Here is a 21,947-nt window from a genome sequence, read left to right as displayed (position 1 = left end):
CAAATGGGGCTGAAAGAACATAAGCATGATATTTTGAGTGAACTAGGCTATCCTTTGAACCCATCAATTTATGCATTCTCTCAGACAAGTTAGCAGTTCACACTTAAGATTTTCCATGGAAAAACTGTACATCTTGTTTTTTGCCACTGCTTGCCTCCAAACTGACACCTATCTCTAATCTCTACTCTGCTTCTGTCTGGCTCTCATATGTAAATCCCAACTTGGGCAGCAGCATTTCAGCTGGAGATGCTGGACAGATTTTTGATGGATTGAATGCTGCTGGTGATCAGACAGGGTGATAGCAAAGGCTCTGCAGTGGTCTATGCTTTTGGGGAACTGTGACACAAAGGAGTGATGTGTGCTAAAGCTGTGAGGATAGCGTCCCAGGCATGCTATTTTTGCAGAGAGCTCGTGGGTAACACATCTGACCTGGCTCTCTTGAGGAAGCAAAAATGGAAGCTTCATGGTTTTTTCCCTGTTTCTCAACAACACAGTGCAATTCTTCGAGGCATTGCCAGTGCAGCTGAAAATGATTTGAGCAAATAGTTTCTTCGCACAAAGTGGAAAAAAATTGCAGATAGTGTGGGCATGTACTATCAAGAGCTGCAAGATATGAAAGGCCACTGAAGAGCATGCTGAAATGAATCCAGACCCGGCTAGAGCACGCATAAGTTCACTTATGATGCCCATACCTGCAAAACTATTTAAAAGGACATTTGTGATGATATTATTACGGTACAATCACACGGCTTCTAAATAGGAGTTTCTGTGCAAACATGAATCACTGTACAGGGCTAGATTTCCTAGAACTGACAATACTGAAACCACCACCAGCCAAATTAAGCATTTGTTTGTGGATTTCAGCTCGGAAAATGGTGAATCACAAAAGAATATGTATAGCAATATCTCTAGAGATATTCAACAAAAGAGATATTAAAATACAGAGTGAGCTTGTTCACATACTGAATGAAAAACAAACATAAAGAGGAAAGTACACATCACTAATCCTTCCTTGGACAAATGTGTCCAGACTCGTATCTGGCTGTGCAGTGGAGCATGTTGCAAGGACAGTAAATGATAAAGACATCAATCAGAACCAGGCCCAACCCCTGGTCAAAGGGAAAGGTGTTGAGAAAGGGAATGAAACAGTCTCAAGCCACCATTTTGTATAGCACTGTATTGATCCTCTCACCGATAAGGAAAGCAGGGCTGGAAAAAAAAAAAAAAATGTCCCAGTTTCATTCATCACATACGTAGACGCTGTGGAACACATAGTCTGGCCCTGCAGGGAGAAAATCTGCTCAGAAATAGCCTGAACTCAAAAAGACAAGATACAAATGCAACACATGGATCCAAGTGTGGCCACTTAACGCCTACCTTCATTATGCAAACACATTTGTCATAACAGTGCAAAACAACTTGTTCAGATAGATGGGTGTTAGTGGGAGGGGTGGACTAGGGGATTTTGGTGCAGAATGAAGAGTCTGTACCCCATACCCACCATTTGAATGTGGCCTTCAGTCCGCCTCTCTTTACATCTGCCTGAATATTGAGATATCCCTGTGAAGTGCTCCAGGGTACAGCTGTCAATCAAGATGTGACAGAAATGTGGGGGAAACTGGTGCATGAGTCAATTAATATTCAGAGAGGATCTACATTTAGTCCACTAGTAAAAGAGCATGAGCAGAAGGGGTACTGGAGGGGATGAAGCAGGGATGAAGGGGGACTTTAAACTTGAAATTTGGGTGAACTCATAACTGCAAATGATGCCAGTAAAAAAACATTAGATATCCATCAAATGTTATCGTGGACTCTACAGACATAAATTACAAGCTATAAATTACTTAATTGGTGGAAGATGGCATATAACTTTGTTACAAATGTCAAACAAGACACACAAATGCAATATCAACTGTCTTTCATTACATTACATTTTTACTTCTCTCAAGCAAAACACAATTTACAGAGCAGATTTTTCTCCTGACATGAATAGTAAGATGCAACATCCTTATTGCCTATAATGCCTATAACAATTAGAGTATATTACATTCTCACCCATTTAATTAAGAAATTTCACATACTAACAGAAAACACACTCACTCTCTCATACTTTTACATACCTCTGCAGACGAGAAAGTTGCTAGTTTCACAATAAAACGAGCACCATTACATTTAGCTGCATTACTCACCAGAGTTTGCTGGTACTGAAGCACACGTTGTTGCACTCTGTCTTGCGCCATAACCTTTAATATGACAGGGATGAAGTATTTAAACGCGTACCGTATTTCCATACACCACAAGATCACATCCGCATCATATTTGGGATGCAATACAACAAGCAGCAAGAACAGAGTAACAGGTCCTTTCACAGAAAACAGCCTAGCTCCCTTTCAAGCAGTCGAATGAACTCTTCCCTCTGACAGCGCGCGCTGCTGGGTTTGATGAATATGGCATGAATGCGCAGGAAATCTGCTCGCTTCGTGTGGGAGGACAGAGGTTACTACACTTGATACCTGTTGACTTGATTGTCAAAAATCAATAGATATATTTTTTATCCCTGTGAGTAATCACTATATTTGTACAGCTGTGAACTCGACCACTTAAAGAGTAGATTACTCATGCCAGGATACTGCATGACTAAGATTTAAATGAACTGAAATACACAGCAGAACAGTATCTGACATCACTAATTGATGCTGGCATACTCTTTTCCCGAGGTATAATTTATTCAGTCAGTCTAAGTGGCCATTAAAAGGTCCATACAGTCTTTTTTTTTTTTTTTTTTTTTATCTAAACAGCATGCACCATTCTGTACCAAGGCAGGAACAGGTTATGTTACATTTGGGTGGGGAAAATTACTCCAGCGAATCATACAAAGATTCTCTATTTTAAATTGGAAACACAGTTGACAGAAAACACCAAATGGGTAAACGGTTGCCCTTTACCTTTAACCTGTTAGTTTTTCTATCGATTGTTAGGGGAATTGAGCTCATCTGTAATATCACATCAATAGAATAGTCTTACTTTTTAATCCTTTGGAGAGTCAATGGGCAGCTCATCAAAATACTCATTAATATTTCTAGTGGTGGTTACAGTAAATTCTAAATATAGATACAAGGTTGTACATAAGTTACATTTCAAGCTCTGCGCACAAGCACCAGCAGCTTCATGGGATGAAAGACAGAATTCCTTGGAGAGACAGAGAAAACCAATAGGTTGTTAAACAGATTTCCCTGCAGAGACAAAAACTCTGGTAGGCTACTTTCGGGCTCAGTAACAGGTCTACTGCCAGCTCAAGCAACAGCAGGGCCTCAGAATGAGATGAAATATGAATGTACAGTATCACTGTGAATTCTGAGTTTTCTTGCAACACTGCAGTGTTTTTGTGTATGTGTTCACTCTCGTTCCCACTCTCTCTCCTCTATGCCTGCTCATACACAGGCCTAACTCAAAAACTCTGTCTCTGCTTATACATTCTGAAGACAACAACAGCGGCTACACTGTCATATTTTATAATCTACATCACAGAACGTCTGTTCAACACTTCCTTACAGACATAGGCTGTTTCTCCAAATTTTCCAGGTCAATTTGAAGTAAATACATAGAGTACAACGGGGCTAAAGGCCCCCCGGGGTAAAAGGCACATTTGATTTTATTTTCTCCAAAAACACTAAATACTGTAGCAACAAAACTACCACAGCACTTTCCTAAACACCTGTTTGTCACTATGCACTACAAAATTTTCCTGATCAATGGGGTCATTGTGTGTAATCTCTAAAGGTTGATTTTGAGGCAATTTGATCTAATATTGAATAATTTTTTAAATGTTGCAAATTTATGTAGCTAATGAAAATCCTTGGAATTATCACATTTATTTTGAGACAAAATACTTATTTGTCATTTTCAGTTTTGTTCAAGGTGATTATATCAAAAGATTTTCAATAACTGTCCTATAAGAGAAAGGACAGTATTTGGGGGTAAAAAGCCCCCCAGGGGCTAAAGGCCCCCATAAAACACATTGTTTTTCTTAAGTGGGGCAAATAGATTTGTTATGAAGAATTTTCAAAGTGGGCTCACATTTACTGATACAATCACAATGGAGATTAATTTGTTAATAGAATACTTGAGATGTTATGAAATGCCAGATGTGATTGAAATTATCAGGAAATGGTGCATCCTTTTCTAAAATGGTTATTTTGAAAAAATCATTTTGCTGTCTCAAAACTATTTGCATTAGTTGACAAATTATGCACTATAACTATTGCCCTGATATCTACATGATATCATTATAAACCCCCTCGCCACTTTTTTTTTTTTTTTAATAATTGAATAATTTTAATCAAAGCAACCTTCTGTTATTATTTCTTTTCACACAAATTATGTTGCTCCATCAAAAATATTTTATAAAAATCCATGTTTTTTTCCAATCTTGATAGGCCTACATTTTGTGACCAGAAATTGTACTTTAGGTGTCCCTTTAGCCCCACTGTACCCTATGAGACCTTTGTGTCTTTGAACATCATACTCTACACAGGGCCATAGCAAGGTATTATGGGCGCCCTGACTGTATATTGCTCTGGGCCCCTTTCCTATTAAAAATTCTACAGTTTAGAATTTGTTGTGGGGCCCCCCTGGAACTGTGGGCCCCTAGAATCGTTACCATCTTTCACTCCACTAACTTACGGCCCAGAGTCTACATGTTGGCTATACCTGTGTCCTTGCACAACGGATACACGCCACAGATGTTCTGGACAGGTGAGCATCGCCACCCGTGGCGCATTCCTTTGAATTAGGTGTTTCGACACCTTCAGCGGTATAACACACTGACCCAATTTGATGAGTATCTTCAACAAAACTTTCAGTTCTATAAATGATTTGTGGAGAAGTTCAAAAGAACATTTTGTTCATTGACTATTTAAATATGGGTCTACTCTTGGAAAATGAGACATTGAATCGTCGATCCATATGGGAGTGTGAAACAAGTGTCGATACTGGATCACACAGTACCATCCCAGATGGGGAATAAGACCCATTATGCACTGCACTCAATAGCATGTTGTTGACCTGTGTTAAACATTGGCCTGCAACAAACTGGGCATAGATCAAACACATTCAGCACATAAACAAAATAATCTTGCCTCATAATTGATTTTATTTTATTACATTTGACTTACAAAATCAACTCATTCAACCTGCCATTATAACAGTCAGTCAAGTTAAGAAGATGAAGTTTCTCCCCAAGTGCCTAAAACTATTCCATTTCAATTATAGACGCATGGTCTGCAAATACATGTAGACATTCCATAAATTCCTGACTTGAATTATGTGAATGCAAATATGAATGTCTATTTTTTTTTTTTTTTTCTGTGCTTAAGATTCCTCCATCCCCAAGAAAGGACCTTGAAGGGACACTGGATCTAGATGCATAAACCACTAAATCTACAGGGTTTATAGAGAGGGATAGGATATCATCTTGCAATGAGCCGGTCTGACAAAACTGTGCCTATTTGTCCTCATTAAAGAATATAGACAAGGGAATCAGACGTATGTTCAACTCCCTATAATAACACTGTGCCCTTGAGCCCGAGGGATAACCAAGTCGATATAATGCGCCCTTTGGAATAAAAATGAAATGCAAAAGCTTTTAGAAGGCTAACGAATTGTTTTGATCGCAGTTGGGTGACTCTGAAAGCGCTCTCAACGCGCAGTTTATCGTCAGCAATCTTGGACACCTTAACGGGTTGCTATTTCGTCTTTGGGCAGCTACTTACATTTTTTTCCTCGCCGGCTTTTAGTCTTGATAAGAGCTCCTCTTGAACGCAACGGTCCAAACGTCACCTACGCCGCTCCATTTAATGACGCAACAATGCAAGAAATCCCCACACAATTAGACCAACGCAATCGAAATCAAGTAATGACGTCAGTGCTTCTGGTCACAATTGTTCCATCAGAAGATCGAGATACTTTCTTTGTAATTGTCCGTGCTGGTGAATTGGCAGTGCCCTGTTGCTGCCGCCGCTGCTGCCGCTTGTTCGTCTTGGAATTCGGCTCAGACTGGAAGCTAAACTTCCAAAAATAAAAATAAAAATAAAAAAGACGAGTGCTTCCCTTAACACATAGCCTAGTTGACGGTATTAATGCATCACTTAAACTGCTCGGATTTGTGTGCGCTGCACGCGCAAAAATGTAAAGGAGTAATTAAGCAGAGACTGTGGCGCGTGCACTGGCCAGGAATTGATTCTGTGATGCAATGCGGGTTCCGTCACTGGTTTAGTTAGAACAGGTTGACTCCACTTCTGTTCCTATTGCCCGTCATTAATGTCATGTGATGGCGCATGTCTTAATCAGTGCAATTGGTTGATGGAGTCTTGGCATTTAAACAAAATGTTAAGTTATGGAGTATGCTTTTGTGCATCAATTCACAGTTATATCTATCTATCTATCTATCTATCTATCTATCTATCTATCTATCTATCTATCTAGTGGTTTCAGTTGGAGGTGTTATGATCTGGACTGATTTTTTATTTATTTATTTTTTTTGTATATTTCTTTTTTTTTTTTTTTTTTTGCTTTTTGCAAGGCTTTTTGCTCTATCCTGTTTTGTTTTTCCCACAGCTGTGACTCGTGGGCTGCTGCAGTGACCGAGTGCACTGAGAAGGAGGAGAGGGTGATGCGCGATATGTTCAGAGAAATACTCTGAAATAAAAAAAAATAAAATAAAAAAAATAAAAAAAACTTTTTGTGTTCACATTAATAGCAAATAAACATCATACACGCACAATGACCTCCTCATGTCTAGACATGGAGACAGGCAATAGCCTACTTGTTTCGCCAAATCCAAAGACAACAGGTGTTTGTTGGGACTTGGGAGGATATCATTCACTACTACATGTTTCAATATACCCTTGTACTGTGTGGGCTGTGGCCTGGAGTTTGTTTCACTTTTGCTGAAAGCTAGATTTTGATGTTTTGTTAGATCATGGTGATAAAAGATCTCTATCACTTTAAGCAATAAACATTAAAGGGATAGTTCACCCAAAACTGAAAAATCTCTCATTTACTCACCCTCATGCCATCCCAGATGTGTGATTTTTTTTTCTCCTGCTAAACACAAAGTTTTTTTAAAGAATATTTCAGCTCTGTAGGTCCTCACAATGCAAGTGAATGGTGACCAGAATTTTGAAGATCTAAAAAGCACATAAAGGCAGCATAAAAGTAATTCATAAGACTCCAGTTGTTAAATCCGTGTCTTCTGAAGTGATATGATAGGTGTGGGTGAGAAACAGATCAAAATTTCAGTCCTTTCTTACTGAAAATCGACACTTTCACTTTCAGCCACCTACTGGTCAGGGCTGGTCATAGGTGGAGCTTAGTAGTAAAAAAGGACTTGAATATTGATCTGTTTCTTCATCATTTTGCTCTAGAATAAATGGATTTAACCACTGGAGTCTTTTGGATTACTTTTATGCTGCCTTTTTGTCCTTTTTGATCCTTCTGAGATCTGGTCACCATTCACTTGCACTGTGAGAACCAACAGAGCTGAAATATTCTTCTAAAAATTTCTGTTTGTGATCAGCAGAAGAAAGAAAGTAATACACATCTGGGATGGCATGAATGTGAGTAAATGATGAAAGATTTTTAGAAGAATATTTCAGCTCTGTAGGTCCATATGAATTGTGCACTGCAAAAAATATTTTCAAGACAAGTATTTTTGTCTTGTTTTCCTGTAAAATTATCTAAACATTCTTAAAATGTGATTTATTTACTAGTCAAGCAAAATGGCATGAGATATTAAGTCTTGTTTTAAGAGAAATCTGATAAAATTTGGTGAACTTTAGACTTAAACAAGAAAAAAATATGCCAATGGGGTAAAAAAAAAAAAAATTTCCCCCTCGAATTAAGCTTATTTTTTTTTTTTTAGCCCATTGGCAAATCGTTTTTTTCTTGTTTAATACATGAATCTCACTAAACTGAGTTAGATTTCTCTCAAAACAAGACATTTGACCAGCCCCAACCAGTAGGTGACTGAATGTGAAAGTGTAGATTTACAATAAAAAGGGACTTAAAAAGGATTTGTTTCTCACCCACACCAATTATATCACTTCTATATGGATTTAACCACTGGAGTCTTATAGATTACTTTAATGCAGCCTTTATGTGCTTTTTGGAGATTCAGAGTTGGGGTCACCATTCACTTGCATTGTATGGACCTACATAGCTGATACACTGATCAGCCACAACATTACAGTAAAACCACCTGCCTAATATTATGTAGGTCCCCCTTGTGCCGCCAAAATAGCGCCAACCTGCATCTCAGAATAGCATTATCTAATCAGCCAATCATGTGGCAGCAGTGCAGTGCATAAAATCATGTAGATACGGGTCAGGAGCTTCAGTTAATGTTCACAGAAACCATCAGAATGGGGAAAAATGTGATCTTAGTGATTTGGACCGTGGCATGATTGTTGGTGCCAGACGGGCTGCTTTTGAGTATTCTGTAACTGATGATCTCCTGGGATTTTCACACACAACAGTTTCTAGAATTTACTCAGAATAGTGCAAAAAACAAAAAAACATCCAGTGAGTGGCAGTTCTGCGGATGGAAATGCCTTGTTGATGAGAGAGGTCAACAGAGAATGGCCAGGCTGGTTCGAACTGACATCGATAACTCAGATAACCACTCTGTACAATTGTGTTGAGAAGAATATCATCTCAGAATGCTATTCTGAGATGCGGGTTGGCGCTGTTTTGGCAGCATGAGGGGGACCTACACAATATTAGGCAGGTGGTTTTAATGTTGTGGCTGATCTGTGTATATTCTTTTAAAAATCTTAATTTGTGTTCTGCATAAGAAATAAAGTCATACACATCTGGGATGATATGAGGGTGAGTAAATGATAAGGGAATTTACATTTTTTGGGTGAGCTATCCCTTTAAAAGAACTGCTTTCTGTCTGTGTATGATATGAATCAGCAGAGCTGAATGAGTGCGATCAGACAGCCTACTTTCATGATCAGCAGCCTGCTGGTGTTTCTGTCCCTTTTCATCCGATCATAAATATTTGTTTTATTTAGCTCTAACCAAACTCTTTGCCAGATCAATGAGATTACACAAACATCTGCACAAACAGTGCACCTCAGTTGTCATTTTATTTCACATTTTAAGGGTACAAAAGATGTGAAATTTTTAAGGGATAAAAAATATATATGCAGTGCAAATAAATACAATATTAATTTGTATGTTTGTGTGAATGTATGGCCTATGTACTGTATGTAAGGAAGAAAGTATGTCCTATTGAATGTTGGCCATCCACTGAGTAGGCTACAGCTGATTGATCAAGTAAAATATTAACTGGGTCTTGTTTGTTTAGCCTTTTTTAAAAGCCTTATTACTTATTTATTTAGAATTTAAGAAGAGTATGTGCATCTGTATCCACTACAGCAGCATTTGGTTGTAAATTATTATCCAACCCTCACTTACTCTGTTGGCTAAGTAGTGTGAGCAGTGTGGAATGACTCACTTTAAAGGAAAGTCAGGGCATGTTGAGAGATGAGATAAAAAAAAAAAAAAAAAAAAAAAAAAAAAAATTTCAAAAAAACATCCCATCCGGGAAAATAACAGCAAAAGAAATCAGAAAGCGTGGGGGTGATGCACAGCACAACTGTATGTGGTGGAGAAGCTCACATCTTGATGGGAGTTTTTGTGTTACTTCTTTAGAACAAGAATCTCCAATGGCAATCAGCGCGACTGAACATTTCATGTTGTAACAGGGCATGGATTTAAGTAGTGAGTATCCATGAATGATAACTTCCAAAATAAATCTTATTCTCTCTTTAGCCTATAAATGTATGCAATTTTCAAAGTTAATTAAAAAATATTTTTAAAATCCTGTCTTAATTGGTCACTTGAGTTTTGGGGAGTTTATAACTTTCAATAATAAGTCATTTGCAAGATCAGATCTGTACATTCACGTACATTGAAATATAAAGAGATACCAAAGTTACATGGCATTTCTAACCACTTTAGATACTTATAGTTTAAAATTAGTAGTATACAATAACTACTGTTTATAATGTAATAATGTGGTAACACTTTACAATAAGTTTTTATTTGTTAACATTAGTTAATGCATTAGGTATGATTAACTAACAATTAATAATGTAATTTTCCAGTATTTATTAATCAATGTTAATGTTAATTTATGAAAATACACAATCTTTCATTGTTAGTTCATGTTAGTTCATAATACATTAACTAATGTTAATGTATACAACTTTTAGTTTTAAAAATGTATTAGTATATGTGGAAATGAATATTAACCAAGATTAACAATTGCTGTAAATGTATTGTTCATTATTAGTTCAAGTTAACTCATTTTGTTAACCAATGTTAACAAATACAACCTTATTGTAAAGTGTTACCAATAATGCAGAGTAGGCCTAATGTCATTATTAAATATTACTACTACACTTAATGTAATATGTTTATACATTATTGGAGTTCACATACTGTAGTTAATACAGGCAAATGTTTTACCAATGGATTGGTTGTCTCACAGGGGTGCTGGTAGTAGTGTTGAGCATGGTTGCCTCTGAACTATCTCACATTCACGCTAGACCAATTGACTTTGTGTGTGACAGCGAGGCCAGAAGAGTCATGAACAAGGTGAAGGACTTAGAAGGGGAGATGGTAAGACTTTGGCAGCTACTCTAGATGCAAATACTGTAGTTGTAACTCTTCAGGTGGTAAACAGTACCAACAGTGGCAATATTTATATGCTTACCGCACACTGTTTGTACCTCATAGGGTAAAAGATACTAACTGCACTGGAAAAAAAGGTCTGGAAAGATATTAATCTATTGAATTGACTGGCTTTCCAATCAAAATTATATTTTGTGCGGAATTAGATCATACCAAACAAAACATGTTAATTGAATTAGGGGAGACCAGGGCTAGTTATTACACAGGGGAATGGTCAAAATATTAGCAACTCTAAGGATTTGAGTCAAAAATCCAATTACATAAATGTGTGCTTTCTCTAGCAGTGGTTTTGTATGTTGGTTTAAAACACAGTTCAAAACCTTTATAGATTTTAACTGAAAGTGTTCTCAGGACAAGAGAGCTTTTAATGTAAGGTCAGGACAAGTTGTTGTGTGTTTTAAGTGTAAAAAAACTACCAAATTTGTTGACTAAAACAATGGTGTGATTTTTTTGTATGTTATCTTTTACATTTTATTTGCTACCTGAAGTTTTACATTTAATTCATAATTAAATGTATTTTTAATTGTAATTGTTTTCATGTTTAAATTTTTTAGAAAAGCCCATAGGCTGTTTAATGGCAGCTCCTCCGTATAGTGTGACAACATGCCCTGCTTTTGCTATATTGTATCTTTTCTTATGGCAGTAACGGTAGAGATGTTCAATAGCTTTATTGTAGCCAAGACTTCAAAGTATGTGCACATACTGTACATAAATTGATTTTTAAAAAATAATCCTTCCCTGAGAAATATTCAATAATAAGTGTGACAACTAACCCTGGTCAAACCAATATTGGCATTAATCAATTGAATTAGGCTATGTTAGACTTTTACCAGTCAACTGAGTGATAAGTCATCAGCTGTAATTTACAGTTTCTTGTATGATTGTTCATATTTATGTCGAAAGCATTACAGATATGGATTTACTCTATATCACAGATATGCTTCAGGTTTTATCACAAAGGCCTCAGCCTCATTAGGATGTCTGCATGCTACACTCCACTTGACAGATGTCTGACATGTATCAGTCTACCTATTTGCACGTTAATGATCTTGCTTGACGCTTGTCTGTCATCGTCTGTATTGGCAACATCTATAATCTTGCTTATTGACTTGACTCTTTGATAGTTTGCCAGTCTGCTGCTCTGACTCCTCAGTGTCTATTTATGCTTTTCTATTAACCAGCAAGACATTTTATGGGCTGTGCTTTTTGCTCCCTTTACAGGTAGACTGCAGTGCTGTATCATCTCTACCCTCTTCTATTCAATTGCCATGCATCAGAATTCACAAAGCGACCTGGGAGATGAAATCAGTGAGTCGTTGAATGCAGCCCACTCCCACACACTCCCTCCATTACAACATCCACCCACTTATGCTGCTCTCGGGTGCACGCTCTCTGAGACACTTGTATGTGTGTGTTCCAGGTGCATGAGCGGAGAGCTGAGATCCTGCTGTCTTTGGGGACACTAGCGCAGGATGTGCGGTCTGCCAGGACACTCAGCCAACCTAGCTGTGTGCTCACTCTGCTGGAGCGCTTGGAACACAGTGTCAACAACTACCTGCATGTAGTGAAACTACTCCACAATGAGGTGAGGATGAACAGTTCAACCTTGTGCTGCTTCTCAGATACCTGTAGATAGTGGCATAGTATTGGTTCATACAGATTGATGGGCTGCAAGGAACTTACACACTTACAGATGAGGAACTGATACTAAACTGCAAAACTTGTAATTATATTAAAAAAAAAAAAACAAATAAGGGCATGTGATTTATCACAGGCCTGACTACAACATCAAATAAGCACATTGTTGCTTTTACAGAGTGACATTTGACTAAACATTATAATGAGCTTATTGCAAGTGTTCACACTTACTGGTATACTTATTTAGTATAGAAAACATTTTCTAGATTATATAACATGTTAAAAGTGTGAGATGTAATTCCTCATTGTTTAAACCAAATGTATTTGCTTTATTATTAGGAGTCACAAATAAGTAGCTTCCAAAATAAAGTTAGAAAAACTTCCCACCTATATAATTGAATGGCATTCTTCATTTGGTTTCCCATATTTCAATGCGACGAGGGACCACATAGTTTTCAAAGAAAATATCCTGCCTTCCCGGAATCTTTGTTGATTTGTGACGTCATCTTGGTGGCTCCGACTCCAGGTGACCTTTGCCTTCCTTCCCCAGGAAAGAAAGGGAGATAGAGACACATACTTGACTAGTGAGAAGGATGGGAACATAGTGATATCTAAAGTGCATTATAACCATGCCCCACTGATAAAATATACATACCGCCACTCTTACAATCAAGCACGTACTGTGGAGTTGAGGGTAACTGTAATTTGGCTTATTTCTCATCTACTTCTGAATATGTACTTTATTTCAGTCATGGCAACTATTGGAATGCATTTTAAATATTATAATACATATGACAAGCTAGTAGGTTTGGTCTTGGTGGACTAGATCTGCTTATGCTACTGCAGAACAAGTATGAAGACTTCAATTAAAATGGTCGTAGCAGCAAGCAGCTTACATTTGTGACATAGAGCAAGCCGATTGGATGACAGATTACATTCCAACGGGACCCACATTAGGTGTCTTTAACTACTATGTACTTAGGTATTTAAAACAACATACTTATTATGTACATATGTGCTGTTGCATTGTACTTACATTTAGATTTAGTCATATTAAATGATATTTTCATTAGAAGTAACCTAAAGAAGCACATTTTTACCTAACACAAGCTACCTGACAATTTTATTTTACATATGCAGTATATACAAAATAAATACATTTTGTTACACAACAATATTGCCCTTCAAAGGCAAAACACAGTAACAACACATTTTGTTGTCTTAATTATGACTGGGGTCTCTTTAGACTCTATCAGAAAAATAAGTGTTAACCTAAAAATGTGCTTTATGTTATAACATCTAAATTACAGGTAACTGGTTTGATTAAAGTAAAAAATATTGTTTAACATAAGTGAATTAACTTAACTACATTAGGTTACACCACAAAAAGCAAGCTTTAGGGGGTTAAATCAAGTAGAAAATGGTCCTTAAGGTAACAATTGCAGGTTACTACTTTTTAAAGTGATCTGTCCCATCTCACCACGCAGCAGTAAATAATATGGCTCATTTTAATTTACAGACTTACTTCTCAGTTAAACTCTGACAGTAAAGAATCAATAGGCAACTGCATTACATCTGATCACAGTACAAACATGAGTGGTGAGTATTTGCCACACTGAGTTCGTTACCAATGACCGGTGGCTGAGATCCAGCTCGGGTGAATAACATGGTTGCCATGGAAACAACGCTACATTACGAGCTCCTGTAGTATGTGGTTGAGCAGCTGCTATCGTCTCTAAAGTGACTGATCAGTGAATTTTAACGTTTGCATTTACACATATATACATTTGCTGTATGAAACGCACAACGTCAACACATTTGCCCCGCGAAAAAGTGCGGGGGACGAATCTTGGTGTTATTGAAAGTGCAGGGGACACATCCCCGCGTATCTCACATTGAAATGGGAAACAGTAGGTTGACTTTTCTTTATCTGAAATTGGTCTGTGCTTACCGAAATGTGAAACACTGCCTCCAGTGGCCAAAGCGGTAAGTGTTGTTGGGCATATCAGTGCGTATGAGCTCCATTTTTTTGTGTGTAATGTCCAAGGAAGGGTGCCAAAAGCACGTTGTGAAGCAAGTTGTTTTCAGCTGTACAGGCTGTAGTTCAGTATAGAGAAATGCATAATTTATAAAATGAACCCCAAACCCCAAAACCTAACCATCAGTGGAGTAAAAATGTAATCTTCAAGGAAAAATGCAACCTTCGAATCACGCTCGTTACTGATTATGCTAACGCGATTACTTCCTGGTTTCAGTGCAGGATCTGAACCCGTGTCACTCACACCAGATGCAATGTGCCACAGGGGAAGGTAAACACACAGGAGTTGATGAAAAATGTCTGATAGGAGATGCCGCTTGTTGGGGAGTTGGTATAATGTGGCTGATCCTTGGGTACCAGAACAACATGCCGACTTCTTGTGTGATCATGTTGGAACAATATGTAGTTACACAATAAGTACATTGTATGGTATGTATTTTAATGTTAGTACATAGTAGTTAAAGTCACCTAATATGAAGTGGAAACATCCAATGACCTATCGCTTAAGCCATGTAGTACAGTTGACTTGCTGAGAGATCATATGTTAAGGACTTATCAGCTTGTGCAGTATAGTTTCATGACAGAACTTAAAAATCATGTAAGACACAAATCCTTTGTTTCCAATTATGTCAATGCAGATCCAGTATTCTAATCTTCAAAAGTAGCTCATTCATTTTCATCATACACTAAAAGTCACTCTTGTTCTCCTTTTTCAGCATACTATTATTATTTTTAGAGTGAACGCCATTTTTCCCCTTTCTGTCCATCTTTGTCTGGTCCACCAGGGGGAGCAAGTAAGGCCTCAGGCAAAGAGCTGTCTAGGTCAGGACTCTAAGGATTTGGGTCTGGTGTTGAAGCACTTTGGGCGTCTGCTCACAGGCAAGCTGGAGTGGCTCGTAGTAGAGATGGCGAAGGGATGCTAGAATGAAAAACTGACTTGTAATCTCTGCCTTTCTTCAACCTTATATAATGGGACCAGACAAGCCCAATCAATTTTAAATACGGTTCACCTTCAAGAAAATGGAGGGCCATGCACTTTACAGAAGACCACCAGCTGTACAATATGTGTAAATGGCAACACAGCGCCATCTACTGGATCACAGCTAAACTACAAGCACTGACTGACACTTGTTGAGATGAACCCACTGAACATTTAAGATAGACAACTGGTTCTGAATTGGAAAAACAAAACAAGCAAACAAACAAAAAACACCTCGCTGGTGAGTCTTAAATAACATTTTGTATAACCGATAATATTTATTTATCTTATAGCCATGAAGATTGAGTAGGTTTCAATTTAATTCATTTTATTGCCATTGCAATGGACAAGTACAGCATATGTTGTCTGTGTGACGCCACACAGGTGCAACGCATCAGGTGCAAAATAAACAGAAGTAAATAAAAGGGGCAAGATATGTGACACAGCCATGCCATAGTGCAAATGTAGAGGTAGTGCAATTGTAGTGCACATTCAGGTCACTTTATCTATACACTCCAAGTTATTTATATGGAGAATTAGTATATATACTGTATCTTGTATATAACACAAAATGCATATGATAATTACAATTCAAGATTTGTATTGCCATTTGTAAGACATGCATTGGAACACTAATGTATTAACACACAACACAGTGTAAATAAACACAAAGTACATGATATAATATTTAAGAAAATATTTCAATGGCGAAATAGTATAACGTTTGATATACTTTACCTCCTTTCTTGTAATGTTACAACATTTTTGTAAAATGTGCAATTTGTAATGGTTTGAAAAAATTACATAATTAACTATTTAAATATATTTTTCATTTAATTGGTTATGTCGATTGTTGGGTTTTCTTCTAATGTATGGTAAAAAACACTGAGCTTAAACATCAGCTTCATTCTGGCATCAGAAGTAACCAGGATTTAACACATTAAATTATAACTTGGTTCAATGAAATTACAAAAAGTGTCAATTGTTTCACATTCAAAAAAATCTTTCACATTTGAGAAATTGTTTTAAATATAAAATGTGTGTGTGTGTGTGTGTGTGTGTTTAATGCAATTACTTAGAAGGGCTGCATTCCTAGGTTATTCATCATAAGAAAGTGGTGACAGGGCACAAGAAGCCATGAATTAGAGAGCATATCCGGCCCATCCAAACTCACTGGGGAACATTCACCATCTGGACATTTGCAGCCAACATCTAAAGAGGAGAAAGAATCTCAGCATTGTGCAGAGTGGTTATACCAACACTTTTTTGCCTGGTTGTCTTCAGGGTTTGTAGACCCTGGCTGAACTGCATCAGTCTGTTGTCATGTTCCTTAAACACCTCATCATGTTTTATTTTCCTATTTTTTCTTTGTTTACTCCTTTTGTTCCATCTACTGTACGTACGTAGCCCACAGGTGATCTAAACTAAGGATGTTTTACCAAGCCATTCCCTGCTGATTAATGACAATCCAGTTCTTTATTACTTACAAGTTAAGTTCAATCGACAGCGTTTGTGGCGTAGTATTGATTACCACAAAACTTTATTTTGACTCGTCCATCCTTTTCTTTAAAAAAGCATAAATCTGGGTTTCAGAGAGGTACTTACAATGGAAGTGAATGGGGGGCCTGGGTAGCTCAGTGGTAAAATACACTGTCTATCACCCCTGGAGTTCGCTAGTTCGAATCCAGGGCGTGCTGAGTGACTCCTAAGCAACCAAATTGGCCCGGTTGCTAGGGAGGGTAGAGTCACACGGGGTAACCTCCTTGTGGTCGCTATAATGTGGTTTGTTCTCGGTGGGGCGCATGGTGAATTGAGCGTGGTTGCGTGGTGAAGCCTCCACACGCGCTATGTTTCCGTGGCAACGCGCTCAACAAGCCACGTGACAAGATGCGCAGATTGACCGTCTCAGACGCGGAGGCAACTGGGATTCGTCCCCCACCACCCGGACTGAGGCGAATCACTATGCGACCACGAGGACTTAGAGCGCATTGGGAATTGGGCATTCCAAATTGGGAGAGAAAGGGGAAAAATCCCCCCCCCCCCCCCCCAAAAAAAAACAAAAAAAAAAACAATGGAAGTGAACGGGGCCAATTTTTGAACTTTAAAATGCTCACTGTTTCAAAAGTATAGCCACAAGACATAAACAATATGAGTGTAAACATGATTTTAGTGTGATAAAATAACTTCGTTGCCATGACGATGTAATGTCAACAAATTCTAAAAGCCTAAAATGACAGTAAAAAGACAATTTAAAGAACTTTACAGCTCAAATAATACACAAGTTGTAACAGAAGATTTAATGTAAGTGCTTTTATAAAATAATAAGCTTCACATCTCTGTGTTTAAACCCTTCAAAAATTGACCCCATTCACTTCCATTGTAAGTACCTCACTAGAACCTCTATTTTTGCTTTTTTTTTTTTTTTTTTTTAAGAAAAGTAGGAACAAGTCGAAATAAATTTTTGTGGTAATCAACATTATGCCAGAAATGCTGCTGATAGAGCTTAACTTGTATTGAACCCGGAATATTCCTTTAAAATTCACAAAGTTGAATGTGTTTGGTGGCAGCACTGAGATCATGTTCAGCTTTGCTAATATCTGTGAATGTGCCATCAGCACCCCTGATCAGGTTGAGGCCATTCTTGGTTCGTCCAGTACAGTTCAAGGCATTGCGACTTTACGGTCTTTAATTCTTATATTGATCAATGTGGTGTATTCAATCTCAAATAGATGTTTGTCAGTCAGGGATGACAGTGATTCTGTAGTGCCTGTACATTTAGGTCTTTGCTTTATTCTTCAAGCACTCTAATGTTGTGCCAGTGTAGGGCAAAAATGTAATCTGGAGTAATCTATGCAACAAATTCCAGTCCAGATGCAAAATGAGTTGTAGACAGAACATCGGGGAGGACTCTTGATTGATTGTCGATAGAATAGTTGACAAATTGCTTGGAATATGAATGTGCAATCTTTTAGAAGCCTTGTGTCGTCTTTGCCTTTCAAGGAAAAATTCATTTAGTGAGGCTGTGTATGCACTGTATATTTTTTAATTTAATTTAATTTATTTTTAAATGAGACTTGTGTAGTTTACCTTCCTCAGTGCAACCAACCTTATCAGTATACAGTGTCTTTATAAAATCCCTCTCCACTTGCAAAATGCTTTTGTTGTTGCTTTTTTTCTCATTTTACAAATTCTATAATCAGAATAACAATTCAAGTGAAAATATAACATGAACAATTTGTGAATTTCAGAATTTCTTAGTATTTGTTATGTCCCTCTTTTGCTTTAATGAGAGTAGAATAGTTGACAAATTGCTTGTAGAGTATGCATTCGAGCTGATGTGAACTCCACAAGTTTCTGCAAAACCTTATTCATGTTATCCCAGCATGATTTGAGAAGGATCCAAAGAGCATCTTGTGTCCTTCAGTGGAAGCAAGGAAATCAGGACTTTTCTACAAAGGAATTAACTATACTTTGAATTTTTAATTTACTCTGTCTTCACAAGGCAAGCAAACTGATTACCTGTACCTGATATGGTTGTTTACCTGCAAATCTATGTGCTAAACATAGTGGGATTCTGGTGAGGATGATACTGATTAGTGCCATTGATGTGTCTGTCAGTGTTACATCCATGCTGCTTTTCCTTCTGCTCATCTACTTCTTCAGTCCCACTAGCAGCTCTAAGGCTGTTTTCTATCACCAGGTATACAGGTATGTAGGCTACTGTACCTCCAACAGAGTAATCAGAGCTGTCTCAGACTCAGACTCACACACAGCTGATTATAATAACTGAGCCTGATTTTTTTAAATCTTGACTGTTAAATGTAGTTTTGTTTATTAGTTAGGTAACTGAAGTAATATTTAGTGTAATAGCACAAGATATGAGATGTCTTTATTTTGGGGTTTGCCTAACACAGACATTCTGCCATCGGATCTTCCTCTAATATTGAGGTTTTTGTGAATCAACATCACCTGGCAAAGTCACACATGGTCAATTATAAATGATTCTCTAAAATGTATTTTTTGCCTTCATTTGTCTATAATCAGTGCTGGGTAGTAACAAATCAGATTACAAAAATCAAGTACTTAGATTAAGTAATTATTCAATTACATTAAAATACTCATAATCTGAATACAGCTAATTTTTTTAAGGATTACATGATTGCATATTTATCAGGCAACTGCAGTAAATTGTCAATAATTTAGTGATTCCACTAATTCTATTTCTTTTTTTAAATCTTTTACATTTTTCACTCTAAATCAGCCCGTTTATATACGTTAGACCATGCCTTCTAATTTTATGAATAATTATGAAAGCTACTAAACATTGCTGATGTTTAGCTGTAAAATGCTATTTCAACATCATATCCAGTGACCTTCACTAATGATTGATTTTGGAAGTCTGGCCAAAAAAAGAAAATAATAAAATAAATTAAATTAAAACCTCTTCTAAATAAGAATGATTCACACCATCTTTTTCTGTCATCTCGGCTGAAAATAGTGGGTAAAACCAAAAACCGAAATTCTCATATTTTCATAAATTACCTAAAATATATAATCCAAGAAATTATGTTACTGATTGCAATTTTAGTCATGTTATTTGTAATTAGTACTGGATTAAAATTCTGAAGTAATCTACCCAGCACTGTCTAGAGTACACTGATAAAACTGTAGTATCATAATGCCTATTCAAGGCAGAGTGACAGATGAAGAGCTACCGTATAATAATAATAATAATAATAATAATAATAATAAACTCATTTGTTTTCAGCCTGAGATTATGGCATTATTGCTCCAGCAGGCCCAACATTGGAATCCACACTGTTGCAGCAAGTGTAAGGCTACGGCTGAAAGGGGAACTAGTGCCATCTAGTGACAACATTTTATACTTAATAGCACAATAATTTTGTCGGGAAAAAAAAAGAGAGAAGAAGAACAGTCTCATAAATGCATGCATTCTGCCTGCAGTGGACCTCATATAATTGTGATCCATCAGACAGTTTAGTAAGGTGTTTTTATGGCGTTTTAATTCATTGCAGTCTGAAGGCCAAAGTAATTTTAACTGGCCACTATTGATGAACTCACTCAGAGCACCGCGATATTTATGCTAACCACTGGGCGTTGCCCTTTATACAGATAGTGAAGTTAGACAGAGATCAGCATCTAGACCTACTGCACAATTTCGACAAACATGGGCTCTGTCAGTTTAACCCCAAAAAGACAAAAATAACGATATTCCGAAAAAGACCCAGTCGCCAATAGCAATACCATAACTTCAGATTAGACAACATGACCGTAGAACTCACTCAGAACTACACATTACTTGAAATAAACATCAGCAACACAGGAAACTTCAGCATGGCTGTGAACGACCTGAGAGACAAGGCATGAAGAGCTTTTTACGCTATTAGAAAAAAAAAAAATATATATATATATATCAAAATTGACATCCCAATCAGAATCTGGCTAAAAATAATTCAATCGGTTACAGAACCCATCGCACTCTATGGATTTGAAGTCTGGGGCCAAATCACAAACCAAGAGTTCACCAAATGGGACAAACACCCAATAGACACCCTGCAGGCAGAATTCTGCAAACATATACTGCAAGTACAACAAAAAACACTTAATAATGCATGCAGAGCAGAATTAGGACTGTACCCACTAATAATTACAATTCTAAAAAGAGCCATTAAATTAAATAGTGATGCTCAAACCGTTCACCACAAAGCCCTAACATAGAAAGAGTTGACCTCAGAGAGAAAACCCCTTAGCTAGTTGGTCTTAGAGCTGACTTTACAGTCTAAAACATGTCCAGCTAACCCCAGAACAAAACCCAGCTAGACCAAATCAAATTATTAAACTGAAGCAACAGCTCATCAAAGTAAACTGGAATGTTATCTGTCCCTAAACAGAAAATATAAACTGGCAGAATACCTGAGCACAGTCACCGACCTTAAACTAAGAAAAGTCCTGACCATGTATAGACTCAGTGAACATAACCTAGCCAGAGAGAGATGGGTAGACACAGACAGACCTGGTTACCAAAAGAAGACACACAAAATGAAGTGGAAACAGAACTGCACTTTGTAACAACATGCCCTAGTTATGCACAAATTAGGGGAACATTTTTCCCCATTTCACAACCCATCACAAAAGACTTTAATCGGTTACATCACAAGGACAAACTTTCATACCTACTTGGAGAAACCCCAGCAAGCTCAAACCTGACTGCGAGACATGTCAAGTCCTGCCACGACAAAAGGACAACCAGTGGAACAGGACCTCTACCAGACAATAACCGAAACACTGTGCCACATGCATAAAATGGAAAACATAGCAAAACAAACCGCTTTTATTTACACTTTTTACTATTCCTTTATTTTATTGTATTTTTACATTGTTTTCTTTAACTGCATGTGTATGTGTGTAAATGTGTATGAATGTATATTTAATGTTACTATGATTTGGCAATGTAAAGCTTTTCATTTACCATGCCAATAAAGCTACTTGAATCTGAATCTAGCTATTTAT

General features: G+C 37.3%; 2 protein-coding genes across 3 annotated transcripts in view; one reads left to right on the top strand and one right to left on the bottom strand.

Moving 5' to 3' along the window:
* LOC127441398 (chloride channel protein 2-like) overlaps positions 1 to 2,380 on the bottom strand; it is a 62,373-nt gene extending 59,993 nt beyond the window's left edge. The window contains exon 1 of the mRNA XM_051698777.1: positions 2,190 to 2,380. Coding sequence (XP_051554737.1) covers positions 2,190 to 2,291 — 102 coding nt within the window. The 5' untranslated portion in view covers positions 2,292 to 2,380. The remainder of the gene's footprint in view (positions 1 to 2,189) is intronic.
* Positions 2,381 to 9,151: 6,771 nt separating this feature from the next.
* Positions 9,152 to 17,431, top strand: thpo (thrombopoietin). 2 transcript variants are annotated; one of them, XM_051698807.1, is made up of 5 exons: positions 9,152 to 9,786; positions 10,559 to 10,665; positions 11,983 to 12,069; positions 12,182 to 12,346; positions 15,223 to 17,431. In XM_051698807.1, the coding sequence occupies exons 1-5, from the start codon at positions 9,774 to 9,776 to the stop codon at positions 15,358 to 15,360; spliced, it is 510 nt and encodes a 169-aa protein (XP_051554767.1). In that variant the 5' UTR covers positions 9,152 to 9,773; the 3' UTR covers positions 15,361 to 17,431. The 2 variants fall into 2 exon arrangements, with proteins under 2 accessions (XP_051554767.1, XP_051554766.1); XM_051698806.1 differs by having other exon boundaries at positions 9,157 to 9,786; positions 10,559 to 10,689.
* The last annotated feature ends 4,516 nt before the right edge of the window (positions 17,432 to 21,947 follow it).

The sequence above is a fragment of the Myxocyprinus asiaticus genome, chromosome 5, assembly GCF_019703515.2.
Source record: "Myxocyprinus asiaticus isolate MX2 ecotype Aquarium Trade chromosome 5, UBuf_Myxa_2, whole genome shotgun sequence".
NCBI lineage: Eukaryota > Metazoa > Chordata > Actinopteri > Cypriniformes > Catostomidae > Myxocyprinus > Myxocyprinus asiaticus.
Note: the sequence above shows the minus strand (reverse complement) of the source record. Positions and strands in the feature narration are given on the sequence as shown.

Excerpts from the sequence above, each read along its gene's own strand:
- thpo (XM_051698806.1), top strand. Across the intron at positions 12,070-12,181 it reads CGACCTGGGAGATGAAATCA|GTGCATGAGCGGAGAGCTGA; the intron begins GTGAGTCGTTGA and ends TGTGTGTTCCAG. Across the intron at positions 12,347-15,222 it reads TGAAACTACTCCACAATGAG|GGGGAGCAAGTAAGGCCTCA; the intron begins GTGAGGATGAAC and ends CTGGTCCACCAG.